The 15,161-nt window shown below is 46.2% G+C and overlaps 2 protein-coding genes and 2 pseudogenes across 2 annotated transcripts in view; 1 reads left to right on the forward strand and 3 right to left on the reverse strand.

Moving 5' to 3' along the window:
- The window catches only part of LOC123138929 (uncharacterized), a 6,675-nt gene extending 5,083 nt beyond the window's left edge, over positions 1-1,592 (reverse strand). The window contains exon 1 of the mRNA XM_044558779.1: positions 1,200-1,592. Within this exon, the coding sequence (XP_044414714.1) occupies positions 1,200-1,375 (176 nt within the window). The 5' untranslated portion in view covers positions 1,376-1,592. The remainder of the gene's footprint in view (positions 1-1,199) is intronic.
- A 2,941-nt stretch (positions 1,593-4,533) lies between these two features.
- Positions 4,534-7,976, reverse strand: LOC123139560 (glycosyltransferase-like KOBITO 1; annotated as a pseudogene).
- A 49-nt stretch (positions 7,977-8,025) lies between these two features.
- Positions 8,026-8,957, reverse strand: LOC542888 (dehydrin DHN3). Its single transcript, XM_044553950.1, has 2 exons — positions 8,668-8,957; positions 8,026-8,560 (listed from the first exon to the last, which is right to left on the reverse strand). Exons 1-2 carry the CDS (start codon positions 8,878-8,880, stop codon positions 8,273-8,275), a joined length of 501 nt encoding a protein of 166 aa, XP_044409885.1. The 5' UTR covers positions 8,881-8,957; the 3' UTR covers positions 8,026-8,272.
- A 3,807-nt stretch (positions 8,958-12,764) lies between these two features.
- LOC123139561 (probable LRR receptor-like serine/threonine-protein kinase At3g47570) overlaps positions 12,765-15,161 on the forward strand; it is an 11,491-nt pseudogene continuing 9,094 nt past the window's right edge.

The raw sequence follows: 15,161 nt of genomic DNA on the forward strand, positions 1-15,161 counted from the left end.
ACAAGAAGGAGGGGGCGTCAACACCGTAGTCGATCGGGGTACCAGCAGCAGCATCAGCCTCGTAGTCTACCGAAGAGAAGAGGGGAAAGAAACAATAAATACAATGCAACATAAGCATGATGATGCGTGACAAAGCAAACGGCGGTGTTAGGTGACCCTCACGCGGTATTAGGTGATACCGGCGAAGGGGAAAAAACATCCGGGAAAGTATCCCCAGTGTTTCGCGTTTCGGGCAGAGGAGCCGGAGGGGGAAAGTTGCGAGTTTGATATGATAAGGGTGTGTGGCGGACGAACGGGTTGCGTATCCGGATTCGTCTCATCGTTCTGAGCAACTTTCATGTATAAAACTTTTTCATTCAAGCTACGGATTATTTTATATTGATTTTCAAAGCTTTAAGCAATATCCTAAAAATCCCTGAAATTCTACTAAGTCTGAGATTTCGTCAGTTTTAAACATCACTTTGCTGTTTTCAAAACGCTACAACTATTGTTCTGTACATCCTCTGTTTTTGTGCTTTATACCAATTTTGAGCATTTTTCTATGATCTACAAGATAGTAGCACTTGCATCTCTGTTAGAGTGCATTTGCTTGATCATCAACAGCTCTAAAGTAGCTATGAAATTAAAGCCATTTTCGGCTTTTCTATTAACAGAACATTGAACTTTGTGATTTTCGTATGATTTAATCCAGGCATCTAACGGATTAGGTCCAATGAAAACATTTGAGCCTTGTCAAGTGTACTATCTTCCCATAATATTTTTGCTCCTGTTAAAAGTCATTTAGTCGATGTTTAGGGGCTGTTCAGAGGGTTAAACAGTGTAGAATTAGAAAAGCTAGCTCGCATCAGCTACAGTAACTAGCAGCATTACAACGGCAGCAACAGAGTAGCAGAGGCCGGGTGCTTGCGGGCGCGGCGGTTGTGAGCAGGCGCCGGGCGGCAGTGGGTGCGGGCACGCGCGTACGCGCAGCCGGGCGCAACCGGTCGTGGCCAGAGGCCAGCGAGCGCGGGCACGGCGTGACGGCGCGAGCAGCGGCATGCAACGGTAGAACGCATCAGCAACACGCATCAGTTTTAGAGGAGCGGCAGCATGCACGTACGCGAACACTGAACTTTTGCCATGGTGGACAAAGCTCACGGGACGGCCACAAACGGAACGGATCGAGCCGGAGAAGAGGGGGAATCGGACGAGGAGCTCACCGCGGAGGCACACGGAGGCCCGTTGGTGGCTTAGGAGCTGCAGAGGCGACGGATCGATGAAGAGCAGCGGCGACGACCGAGGAAGAAGAAGGCGTCGATCCGGTCGAGGTGGTTGCTCCGAGCTCGAGTTGATCCGCGTAGGGGAAGCAGGGCATGCTGGTGGAGCTCCTGGGCATTCTCCGATGGTGCTGGGAGGCTAGTGGCCGCGCCTACGGCGGCGGTATGGCGACGGCAGCGCCGACGAGGTCGGGCGTGTGGGAGAGGGGCAAAGAGAGGGGGATCTGGAGGGCAGCTAGGGTTCAACCAGGGCATGGGTGTCCTTGTAGGTCGATGGGGGCGACGGGGACGGCCGCAGGATGGCCGACGTGTGGCCATGCGCGTCATGGACGCGTGTGCGGCGTCCACCGCGACGGTGAACAGGGGGAGGGAAGGGATGGCCCGGGGTTGGGCCAGCTAGGCCAGTTGGGCCGGCACTGTGCACTAGGCCTAGTGCACAATGTCCCCTTTTCCTTTTCTTTAACCTTTTCGTTTTCCTTTTGTCTGTTTTATTTCTTTTCTGTTTCTTTTAGTTGTTGTTTATCCTAGCGTTAACCATATACCAAAGTGGCACCTAAATGGATGTCACCAATTATGCCACTGCCAAATTAAAATTTTCTACCCAAAGTAAAATAGTTTTGTAATTAATTATTATTTAGAAGTATTTAAATAATAGTTTTGCTACTGTTTTATTCATCTTAGAGTATTTAAGCATTCTATAAAAGTGTTGTTTCTCCACCATAATTACCTATGCGATATTTGGTTCTCTCCGAACATTTTAGTTTTAAAATTTAAAAACTTTTATTGTTTGTTTGATTTTGGATTTGAATTCGAACCGGTTTCGAACTAACGTGAGATTAGCAACAGTAATCGAGGTGATGTGGCATCATTAGTAGAGGTTCACTGTAGCTTGAATATCCGGGCGTCACAATTACTAACCTTGAAGAACTTTTTTTTAACCTGATGCTTCGGAACGGTCATTATGCGTGCCCAAATAAAAGGAACTGCTTATAACTTGGCAGATTATGCATACCTAAAAGAATAATTGAGTAGTGGATGTTCAAGCATCAAAAACTTTTCAACCGGATGTTCCTTACCACACATCAAGTCAATCTTAACATTTTTCTGACCCCATGTCTTCTTCATTCAGCAGCAACTTAAAAGATTGTACTTAATTATAGAATAAATAAAATGCATATCAGACTTGAGTATATATTATATAAAAGATGTGAGTCCAGAAAGAAGTCCAATTTTAGTCCATGATGTGTAAATAGTCCAATTTTAGTCCATGATGTGTAAATAGTCCAGAATTTAGTCTGCTTGGCTAGCGAGCTAGTGTCACCGCACCATTTTTCAACCTCACCCTTTGAGCGTCATCGCTCTCTCGTGATGTGGCTTCCTGGATGCCTTGCCTGCGGTCGACCTAGTGCTTCTTGACAGCCAACACGTCAAGCCCTTCATGGTTGCGTTGCCACATGGTAACAGAGGCAACTGCAAGTAACAACGACAGTCCAAGTAGAACAAATAAGATGATTATGAACTGGTCCTTCTGTTGCTTACCTATCTGGTGGTCCATGCTGCCCACATATTTGAGGATTTACAGTGAGGAAATTGAACCTTAAATTAGATGACAACAAGCTATATAAATAAATATTTTGCAAGAACAGAATGAATGTATACTAACTTCAAAATGTAGTTATCTGATTATCTAGGTGTGGTTAGTTGGGAGTCAATTGTCGTTTTATCTGATTATCTCTCAGACGAAATCAGTAAGACCAAAAATTGCCGTGCACCCATCAGTCTGACAAAATCAGTAAGACCAAAAATGTAAGTACTCATCATCTGCTACCCGTGAGGAATCAGTGGTTTGCCACCAAATGATGGGTAAACAAAAATGCAGCTGAAGCATGTTGCACATGCCCTTGAAAATATAGAGCCAACGCTGAACCATTTCAAAAAAATGATGACAGGTCCACTACGCCCCCTTGCTAGCTCAACTAAACACCTAACAATGCCCTCAAAATCAACACTGACACTCGTGGCTGAATAAAAAAAATCAACAACACTTCTCGCAACTAAACATTGGCCTGGACATGAAACTGCATGGATTAATTAATAACGATCTTATAGTATGCCTATGTGTGTACCCGCGCGTGGTCGTCACGACAAGGCAGACTTTGTCATCCATGGTAACAAGGCTTAAGTTGTGCACGCCAGAGGAACTACGCGAAGAGGCACTAAAGGGGTGCTCTCCCTCACAAGTATTCCATGGTCGACCACCATAGCGAGCCGAACACCACAGATGCAGGGACCCCTTGACTGACACGTCAACCATGCTTGTTTCAGTAAGAAATTTACATGCACTTTTAGCGAGTCAAGATATTGGCGCCAACAATTACATAAACCAAACAATGATATAAGTATAGAAGCCATTCGATTATTTAACTACAACACATCCATCTAGCTAACTAAAACAATAACCAAAATATATGAAAAAGGGATAATACTAACCATAAGCTTGTATATCTTCAGTCTTGGCTCATAACCAAACAACTTGAAAAGGTAGAAACTGCTGATAGTAAAAAGAAGGTAAGTGAAACAATTATGAGATTTTCAAAGAGAAGTTCACTTTAGTTGTATGCAACCTTCGGCAACCATGTCTTCATGTGAGCATCTCCTCAAGCTAGCAATAGTTCACCGTGACCCTTCTTTGCTTCTCACCCAGCCTATAGGATCGGCAATCAATTTATTCAATGAGAGAAACAAACTTAAGTACAAAAATGATGAAATTCGAACATAATTAGAAATAACCTAATGCAATCAAATCAACCAATAAACTGATTAAGATTTTTTTCAAAAGGGGATAACCCAACTGATTAGAACATTACTTGCTAGATTTCCTGTCCTTGTGTATCATATGAATACTCCATGCACATCAACATGTCAGGGGTGATGTGGCCACACATGGGTTCCTCTTGTGTACCGATCGAATGGAACCACTTCATCCACGGAGGCGGCGTCCCTAGGGATCGGCAGAGGCGGCGGCGTGCCCTCGGCTTCCGCAGGTGGTGGTGGGAGGTGGGACGGAAAAAAACCGAACGAAAGTGGTGGGACAAAAAAAACCATGCCGTGGACACAATCCTACCAACTGCTCCATTAGGAGTAGAGACAAAAGCAAGGCTGCACACACCTAGGTTCGGCGCTCTTAATTAAATTTAACAAACAACAAAGAATTGAATGTCAAAATTCATCAAAGTTACTTAATCTGTTGTGAGCGATGACTTGTTGCACATACCAGAGGTCTAATATTCTTTCATTCTCTTCTCTTCTCTTTCGGAGTAATATGCAAAATTAGCTAGATCCATGCCCAGTCTACACTAAAAGAGCATAAGAACTTATTTCTGGGATTATAGGCTAAACAGAAGTATGGCAAGCTACGCAGATAACAAGGCAACTCGGAACTATTTTTTCAAGCAAATGTAAACAGTATCAGACACACATAAATCATACCACAGTATCATACTTCAGACGTAAACCGAACAAACAAAATTCATATCAGAGTATTTAGACATAAGTTGTTTACATCAGCCAACATTATATCCAACGGAACTTGAGGAAATTATGTTCTTAAATACAGAGAAGGTTTACCTCACTGAATGGATCTTTTATATCATCACGCTCGATGCTGCTTTCCTGTAGAGTGCAGACATGCAAGTTAATTACTATGCATAAGAAGTCCAGCAGGTGTATTAGGACCACCATATACTTACATAGTTAGGAAAAATAACCATGTCAACATCATCAGGGACGTCAGCTAACAGGCGTCTGATGGAATACTACCGGGATATAACAACTCATCGGTGTCTAGATGCATTATCCAATCCATGCCAGATTCCTACCATGAAGAAAAATGCTTTTTGTTTATGATAAATACAATACACTAAACGGACACTATTAATAATTGCTGGTGATAAGCCGAAAACAAACATACATACCCGGGCCATCACAATGGCCATCTCCATGTTGAGTGCTTGCTTCAAAAACAGTTTGTGGTTGCAAGGCTTGTAGAAGAATCCTGCGAGCCAGGTTTCGTTCCAGATTCGGCTGCAGGTGAAACATATACATCATCAGAATGGGCATCGAAATGAATTTGTGTAAAGCCCGACGAGGCATGCGGGCGGCGAAGATTGTTTCAGACCACCTGGCCTGCTGCTCCTCAAACTCCTTGGTCCTGTACACCACCTTCACACCCCTAAAGAAGAAGAAGAGAAACAGAGTCAGAGATTGAGAACAAGCAGAGTGAAATTGGTACTACTGGATTCTTGGAAATCTCAAGCGAGGAACGCACGGGGATGGACTCGAGGACCCCGGCGACGCTGGGCTTGGCGGCCTTGCCCTCGACGAAGAGCAAAAAGTGTGTGATGCCGATGACCTTGTGGTAGAAGAGCCACGGCAGGATCTGGTCCAGGCCTGCGGAGGTGCTCGTTTGCACGCATACCTGGCAAGCAAGTAAAAGATCAGCAGGTCGGACACATCGGCCATGGTGAGTAGCTTCATGGTGGTCCGTGCTGAGTAGCTTCAAGTGTAATCTTGAAAAGCAATCAGTATTAAAATCAGTTGATTCAGAAATAGAAAAGGCATCAAGGAAGCAACGTACCTCAAACTCTGGAACAAGACCTTGGTCTGCAGCAACCTTTTGCATCAACCGGAACCATGGGCCAATTCGAGGGTTTGGCACCGCTGCCCATCCAGGCCTCCCACCTTGAGGGGGGGGGGTCTCATCCTCCCTCAGATGTGGCACACCTTCAGAAGTAGATTCACAAGAATGAGCAAACCATCAATTATAAAACAATGATTGTGGTAAGAAGGAACCACTAATTAGTAATCAACATGCCTGTATGCATGTGGGTTGAAAAGCATGGACATTGCTCACAAACCATGAAACCAAACAATCGCAGGCTCACAGTATACATGGAAATCAGGAAAAATATAGAATATAATTAACTGCCAGTATGCTAGAAGAATAAGTGCAGTAACTTTCGAATGTATTAACAATTTGTATATGGTATCATATTTACGTATTTAATAGGATTTTACACATAACATATCGAGGTTTGATTGCACCTATGTGTTAAACAAGATACAGACAGATGAATGCGGAACCAACTGATTGGATGGACAGTGAGTGCAGGGCGGTTGGAGACCTCGTAAACAGCCTCTCAAGTGGCTTCCTGCCCCCGATGGTCAAGATCATCATCTGCAACAATGCTGCGTTCATGCTTCAATAACCTAACATTCCCATTTGTAAAGCTCTCCATCCCCTCCTAAAAACAAATATCAGCAACGGTTAGTTGGGAACATAATGGACCATACGAATAAATAAAATAAGGATAAAAATTGCAGGTAACTTTTAACTGAGATCAGAGCCAGTGGAACATAATGGACCATTGTTTTGTTACATTAGATCCCTATACACCAATGAGGTATGCAATTTACTACGGTATACTCATGGATAAAAAAATCTAGGGACAACGCACCTACTAATCAGTGTGCTTGTTACTCCCAGATTGCGCTCACTGCCACTATGTTGGCAGCAACAGCGGCCATGCCTCCGGTAACAAGTGTACTTCCAGATACTGAAATAGTCTCCATACACAGCTTTGGCAACAAATTTCTATTTTTTGTATCAAAACCTAGAAATATAGGTTGAATCTATTCTTCAAGACAAATCTAACCAAATTATTTCTTTTAGACTAACCAAAATAATGATACGGAATACAGTCAGAATAATTTTACTGCACGCATTCTATGATGACATCTATCCCCACATGGAGGTTTTCAGTAGACAAACAAAAAGCGAAATTCTGGCCTTCACGAAGCAAATCGTGAGGCAGGGATTTCTCTCATCGAACAAGCTTCCTGCTTCACAGGTCGGATACATCGGTCGCCGACCGGCGAGGAAGAGGGCGGAGGTGAGACTGGAAAGGTAGTACTCTGGGGTGGTGTGTGTCTGACGCGTCGAAGTGGAAGGACCAGCCGCAGAGGTAGGGGAAGGCGGGGGCGGCGAGCACCTCGACGCAGGAGGCGGCGAAGGATTGGAGGGACTGCAACCTCGACGGGGCCGGCACGGCCAGGCAAGGGGAGACGGCGTCGTCCACGCCGCCGCCACGCCACTGGAGCGCGAATGTGAGGAGGGCGAGCGCGAGCAGTTGGGCGGTGAGGAGGAGCAGCAGGTGGCGCCGCCGCCGACGCGGTGGAGGACGGCGATCGGAGATCGGGCCGAGGGCGACGCGCCGACGCCAGAGAAGAGCACAACCCTAGGTGGTGGGGGGGGCGCGACGGGAGGTGGCGGGGGCGGCCGCGATGGGCGGCCGCGTTTGAGGGAGGGAGATGGGGGAGGGGATCGGCGGCGGCTGCGAGGGCGAGGGCGGCGGCTTGATGTGTGAGGGCGACGGCGAAGGATCTGGTGGGGCGTCGCCGGGAGTGAGGGAGGAGATGGGGGCGGGCGGGGTCGGCACCGGGAGTGAGGGAGGAGATGGGGGCAGGCGGCGCCGGGATCGGGGAGGAGATGGGGGCGGGCGGCGCCGGGAGCCAGGGAGAAGGTTGGGGGTTGGAGGCATCGATCGTAGGGTTTTTTGGCACGGTTTTTTTTCACGGGTGGGTTGCGAGTTAACAAAGGTGGGAGGATGACAAAAAAACCAGCAAAAATAAACCGCACAGAGTATTCACCAACTGCTCCATTAGGAGTAGAGATGAAGTGGCACAGAAAGCTCAAGTAAAAGGGGAAATATATTGTGTATACCATGATTTATTACTTATATTTGTCCAACCAAAAGAAAATTTACACACCAAAGTACAGATCACAAAACGTCCGGAGTACATACTAGAAGCCCATATTCAACTCCACAAAACTCAGAACTCGGATATTGTGGGAAGTTTTATTTCGGGAAGTTGTATTGTATCTCCATCTTATTATTCTGCAAGAGGTGGCCAGACCGGCACCTCAAACTTTCACAAGTAGCGGCCGCCAGCCAGGCTCAGTGCTGCCCGGGCAGCTTTTCCTTGATCTTGTCCATGATGCCCTTCTTTTCGCCGGCGCCATCGGTGACATGCGTCCCAGTACCGGTCATTCCGGTGTGTCCTGGCTGCCCGTAGGTACCGCCTGTGGCCGCGGAGCCATGTGCCCCGGTGCCGGCCATGCCAGTACCCTGCTGTCCGTAGGTGCCATCGGCGTGCTGCTGGTCACCGTGGCCACCAGGGAGCTTCTCCTTGATCTTATCCTTGATGCCCTTCTTCCTCCTCCCGCCCATGCCATCATCCTCAGACTATCACGCCGAACGAGAAAATTCAGTCGTTGATGCTTTTTCATTCAAAGTCTAAACGGGAAAATGCAACTATTGCAAGTGTTAGCAAGAAGTATATATATACGCACCGAGCTGGAGCTCGAGCTGCCGGAGCGCTGCAGGATCCCGCCGGCCTTGTGCTCCTCCCTCGTGGGCTGGAAATGCCCACCAGTGGCAGCGCCGGTGCCGCTGCCTCCGTGCGCGCCCATGCCGGTGCCTACGCCATGTCCGGCAACCGGGTTACCGTACTCGTCGACGCGGTTGGTCGCCTGGCCGTGCTGCTGCTGTCCCTGGTACTCCATCTTGCAGACTTGCACAGGTGTTGATCTTGGTTGTCTTCCCGACTTGGCTGCAACTCGTGGCTGTGTTGTGTAAGCAGGTCCAGCACGAGGCACAATTTATAGCCGACGGGATAGGATCGTCGGAGGCGCTACGTGTGCTCGCGGGAGCGGGTTGCCGGTGACTGATGACTAGCCCATAAAGAGAGGCCGGACGTGTGCAGCTACTGGGCGCCTTCGGGTTGCCACGTCTGAGCTTGTTCTCGAAGAGGTGATGACACACAAGGGACACTTCCAAAAGTCGTCTTGTTTGCTTCGGAAACTGACAGCTCGAAGCGTCGGCATGGAACAAAAATGGAACTATATGGACCAAAGGTATCCTATCATTAAAAGTAGGCGCGTTCGGGTTATTATGATCGAGCAATATCAAATTCATTTTTATGCCCGCGAGGATGTCCATCGCACGTCCATGAAAATATGCATCGACTGAAAATCATAACCCTGCTCATTAAAAATGGGAAAATGGGTCGGCAGGTGATGGTATGCTAGCAACACAAGGCGAAGTAGGTTAGGTGACAGAAGTTGAGTGCAAGGGCTGAGTCTCAGGGTGAAAACTTATGATCCACCTTCATTGGTTGAACATGGGAATGTTGTTGTTCATATGACATTCTCTAGTTGAAGACATTGCATGAAGTTTACTCAAACTCCTCTTCGAGGTGAAAATTCACGATCTAACCTTAGTGGTTGGTTACAACGACGACAGCGCTCATGTGTTGTTCTCTTCCTGAAAGCATCATTGTTGAAGCACCTATACCTCCCTAAAAGCATCATTGTTAAAGCACGTATACTGTTACCTATGGGTGCTATCATTGATGCTTGTCGTCATTGTTGTTGTCGTTTGCTGGGGGTGTTGTTCACCTTTTTTTCTTCTTCCTTTCGTAATAATGTTGTTCTATGCATTTGAGTAATAAATATCTTCCCAATATTTTATATTTCATATCGGAAAAAATATACGTAGGGCTTCAACTGATCGAACTAGTGGATCCCATCTGCCCCCGCGTCGCGCCCTCCCCAGGGCGACACGGGTGGCGAAAAACACCAGCCTCTCCTCGCCTCACCCATCCCATCCACCCCCTCGCCATCGCCGGTGGCCTCTGACATGCAAAGCATGCGTGGAGCCGGCGGCGGCGGGGCTCGTGCTCCTCGCCGGCTGCTCTTTTGATGGGGAGATCTCAGGCGGCTGGTGATAGTCCGGAGCTCGTCTTCACGGCGGCGTCCTCGATTGTGGCAGCGCTAGTCGCTTGTGCGCAGCGCGGTGTCACCACGATGGGAGCTCCGTCGCGGGCGTGCGGTTGTAGGCCAGCCACAAGCAAGACTCATGTTACTTCATTCAGTTTTGGTTAGGAGAACAAGTAATCGAGGAAAGGAGGTCGGTGATCTGAGCTAGGAGCCTAGAACAGGACTGTCATTATGCTGAAGTTTCCGGACGAGATTTGAGCTGACTTGTAACTTGTCGGGATGGCATTTGTCAAGATTCAAGATGAATGAGAGAGACAACAGCCTGGTATGAACTTCCATGAAAAGCAAGTATGAAACGCCATGCACAATACTCTCTTCGTTTTTAAATATAAGTCTTTGTAGGTATTTCACTATGGACCGTATACAAATATATATAGATGCATTTTGTGTGTAGATTCACTCATTTTGCTCCGTATGTGGTCCGTAATGAAATCTCTCCAAAGACTTATACTCCCTCCATCCGAAAATACTTGTCATCAAAATGAATAAAAAGAGATGTATCTAAAACTAAAATACATCTAGATACATCTTCTTTTATCCATTTTGATGACAAATATTTCCGGACGGAGGAAGTATTTAGGAACGGAGGGAGTACATTCATCCCGAATTCCACACGTAAGTGAGTACGTCCACTCACACTCCACACGCGGTGTGGTGTGTTGCGCGTACGGCCGGTCGCCCTCTCATTTCATTGCACGGCAGTGATCGCGCGCGCGATGCCAAAGTTTAACACTGCCATCCTGAGTGGCCAGTGTGATATTATGGCGGTACCAATGAAAAGAAAGCCTATAGTTGAACGTTGCTAACAAATTTTGATGCCCCGTCTTATTGATTGGCCCTTGATAGATCGATATGCACGTGCCTTGGATTACTTTAACATAAATAAACATGGTTGTCTGAGCTACTCCCTTCGTTCCTAAATATTTGTCTTTCCAGAGATTTCAACAAATGATTACATACGAAGTAAAATGAGTGAATCTACACTCTAAAATATGTCTATATACATCCGTATATTATAGTCCATTTAAAATGTCTAGAAAGACAATTTTTGGAAACTGAGGGAGTAGAAGCGTAGAATAGGACTATTCTTGTGCGGAAGTTTCCACGCATGGTGTGAGCTGATTTGTTACTTGGATGGTCCTTGTCAAGATGGATGAGGAAGAGCAACAGCTCATCGAAACGTGTATGAACTTCCATGAAACGGAGGTATGAAATGGCATGCATAGTATTTCCTCCGTTTTTAAATATTTGTCTTTTTAAAGATTTCAAATGAACTATCGCATAAGGATGTATATAGACATACTTTAAAGTGTAAAATCATTCATTTTGTTCCGTATGTAGTCATTTGTTGAAATCTCTAGAAAAGCAATATTTAGGAATGGAGGGAGTACATTCTTCCCGAATTCCACGCGTCAACTCACACTCCACACGGCGGTGTGTTGAGTTGTGTGTACGGCCGGTCGCCCTCATGCATACCATTGCACGGCCGAGATCAAACGGGTTCACAGAACTAACACTACCATTGACTCATTTAGCCTAGGTCCTACCTGTTATTGCCAAAGGTATGTTGGTACTCCTACTCGATCTCGTTGTCTCCACGGGGAAGAGCCGTGCTCGAAAAGTATGCATTCGATGTGAAAAGCTTACCGCAGTCAGCTTGAACCCCCTGCCCTTCTCCGCCTTGTATCTGGAGGCAGCGATATATAACCGCCGCAGAAGCAGAGCAGCAAAAGAACACACCAAGGCGTGCTTTGGTGAGGAGAAATTCAGGTATTTCCCCATCTCATTCAAACATTTGCGTTCTGCAAGCAAAGCTTGTGTCTCAAACATGTCTTGGCATGCTTCAAAATCGCCCAGCTCCTCCATGTCATGTTCTTCTTTCTACCATTTTAGGCTGAAATTAAACGATGCAATACACCATACAGAGTTGTCTGCAGGTTGTGCCCCCCAATGTTCTTGCTTTTTCTTACATTGATCTTGCTCGCTTGCGATTTTTTGTTATTATGGTGCAAAACTCTCTACTTGACGAGTTTACCCGACTTCAAACTAAATTATATATGAAAACCATTGTGCTCCCTCTGTTCCAAAATAACTTAAGTGATATGATTTTCCTAAGTGAAACTTTCACTGACCTCTATTCATCCTCGCGTCTGTGGCCCCAGCGTCGCAGCACAACCCCTTGGCATCCCAGCAGCTTCGCTAGAACCTCACAGTGCCCCCCCCCCTCCATGTGCTTCCGTTTGCCGACATGGTGGCTCATCACCGTTGCCGCATCCCCGCGTTGTTCCTCCCCGTGCATAGCTAGTGCCTCCATTTGATCAAGTCTATATAAAATATATCAGAATTATTTCATTAGATTCATTATGAAATATATTTTCATATTATGTATATTTGATATCGTAGATCTTTGTGGATTATTCTATAGACTTGGTCAAACCTAAAAAAGTTTGACTTATGAAAATCCTAGAACTTCAATTATTTGGGAACGGAGGGAGGACTAACTATTACTACTCCTACAAACCACGAGCCTTTTATTGGACATAGTATATTGCACAATTACAGTTAAAGTACTGTCTTGTAATACTAGGTTGCAATTTTATGGCAAAATCTCATGACTCTGGCTCCTATGTTTTTTTCATGTCAATCATATAAGCATGCATTCAAGGCTAAATTTGTTGAACGTTGTTGATTGCCAGGGAACTGCTCCAAAATGTTGCCTGTTATAAAATTTGCTCTCTTGCCATCTGTGCTCATACTGGCATCAGCTTCAAGTTTCCGGGCACTGGCATCCAGCAATAAGACTGATCTGGATGCCTTGATAGCATTAAAGGCGGGTCTAAGCCGTCACTCGGATGCACTAGATTCATGGAACATAACTGCTGACTTCTGCCAATGGCATGGTGTCATCTGCAGCCTCAATCATAAGCAAAGGGTCTCAGCACTTAATCTCTCCTCGGCGGGGCTTCGTGGATATGTAGCTCCTTCCCTGGGGAACCTCACTTACCTGAGAAGTCTAGATCTCAGCTACAATCTATTTCATGGTGAAATCCCATGGACAATTGGCCAGTTGTCACAAATGTCATATCTTGACCTCTCAAACAACTTGCTCCAGGGAGAAATTCCTTGGACAATTGGCCAGCTCAGACAGTTATCACACCTCTATCTCTCAAATAATTCAATTGAAGGTGGGATCATGTATGGCCTGAGGAACTGCACCCGTCTTGTCAGCATCAAACTTGACCTGAATAAGCTCCACCAAGAAATCCCTGATTGGCTTGGAGGCTTGTCAAGGATTGAGGTCATGTCACTAGGGAAGAACAAGTTCACAGGGATCATCCCACCATCACTTGGCAACTTATCATCGCTGCGGATATTGAACATCAATGACAACCAGTTGAGTGGTCCAATTCCTGAGAGTCTTGGCAGGATCAGTAAGCTTGAGAAGCTAGGACTGCAAGTAAACCACCTCTCAGGCACCATCCCAAGAACGGTCTTTAACATGTCCTCACTCGCCCACATTGGTCTGCAGATGAACGAGCTAAGCGGCACACTTCCCTCCGATTTGGGCAATGGGCTACCAAAAATCGATCACCTTATCCTTGCTTCGAACCATTTCACTAGAAGAGTTGCATCTTCACTTGCAAATGCAACCACAATTCAGTCACTTGACCTCTTTGGTAACAAACTCATTGGATCCGTGGCTCCAGAGATTGGAGCACTCTGCCCGAACTTCCCGATTCTTAAGGGAAACCAGCTGAAGTCAAGCACTGCCCAGGACTGGGGGTTCATCACTTCATTAACAACTTGTACTAGTGTTAATGGTGTCATATTGCGACACAACAGGTTTAGTGGTGTGCTTCCAAGTTCTATCGCAAACCTGTCCAGGCAACTCGAATTTTTTGATATTAGTTTCAATGAGATTTATGGCAAGATACCAGTTGGCATTGGATACTTCCCTTATCTAATCAAGCTCGGACTCTCTAGCAATCGATTTACAGGTGCCATACCAGACAACATAGGGAACTTGAAAATGCTCCAGTGGTTGACACTAGATAATAGCCGTATTTCTGGCACGATGCCGTCCTCGCTCGGGAACTTAACACAGTTGGAGGACCTTTCAGTAGCTAACAATGTCTTGCAAGGATATCTTCCAGCAAACCTTGGAAATCTCCAACGGCTCGTTGATGCAAACTTTTCAAACAATGCGCTTTCAGGTCCCTTACATAGATAGTTTTTTAGCCTGTCATCCTTGTCATACATTCTGGATTTGTCTAGGAATTGTTTCAGTAGTTATCTTCCATCCCAAGTAGGTGGCCTCACAAAGCTCACAGACTTGTACATCCATGAGAACAACCTATCTCGGACGCTGCCAGATGCTCTCAGCAATTGTGAGAGCTTGATGGAGCTCCGTTTGGATGTTAACTACTTCAATGGTATCATTCCTATGTCCATAAGCAGAATGCGAGGCTTGGTACTGCTGAATTTTAGCAAAAACGCGCTCACAGGTGCAATCCCTCAAGAGATAGGACTCATGAATGGCCTGAAAGAACTGTACCTTGCACACAATAATTTGTCTGCATAGATTCCCGAGACCTTGGAAAGCATGACATCACTTTACCGGCTAGACATATCCTTCAACCTTCTTGATGGGCAAGTCCCAGCACGTGGTGTCACTGGTAAAAAAAGAGGCTTCCGTCCAGCCCCATTAGTCGCGAAACTATAGGAACCGCGACTAATGAAGTCTTTAGTCGCGGTTCGGCAGACGAACCGCGACCAAAGGCCTGGGCCCAGGGCGCTCGGTGGCCAGCTGGTGCACGTGAGGGGATTTAGTCGCGGTTGGCCAGGCCAACCGCGACTAAAGGTGCCCAAAGGCCTTTAGTCGCGGTTGACTAAAGCTCCTCCCCTATATATACCAGTTCAGCACGCTCGTCGCCTTTAGTTTTATTTTTCTGAATTTTTTAATATATTATTTGTATTTTTAAGATTTTGAAAAATACCTTTAGTCG

Source organism: Triticum aestivum, chromosome 6B, assembly GCF_018294505.1.
Source record: "Triticum aestivum cultivar Chinese Spring chromosome 6B, IWGSC CS RefSeq v2.1, whole genome shotgun sequence".
NCBI classification, from domain to species: domain Eukaryota; kingdom Viridiplantae; phylum Streptophyta; class Magnoliopsida; order Poales; family Poaceae; genus Triticum; species Triticum aestivum.

What these genes read in the sequence shown, in the direction of transcription:
- LOC542888 (XM_044553950.1), bottom strand. Translation starts at nt 8,880, where the DNA reads ATGGAGTACCAGGGACAGCAGCAGCACGGCCAGGCGACCAACCGCGTC. An exon ending in GCAGCTCGAGCTCCAGCTCG is followed by an intron (nt 8,561 to 8,667) that starts GTGCGTATATAT and finishes TCGGCGTGATAG; the next exon opens with TCTGAGGATGATGGCATGGG.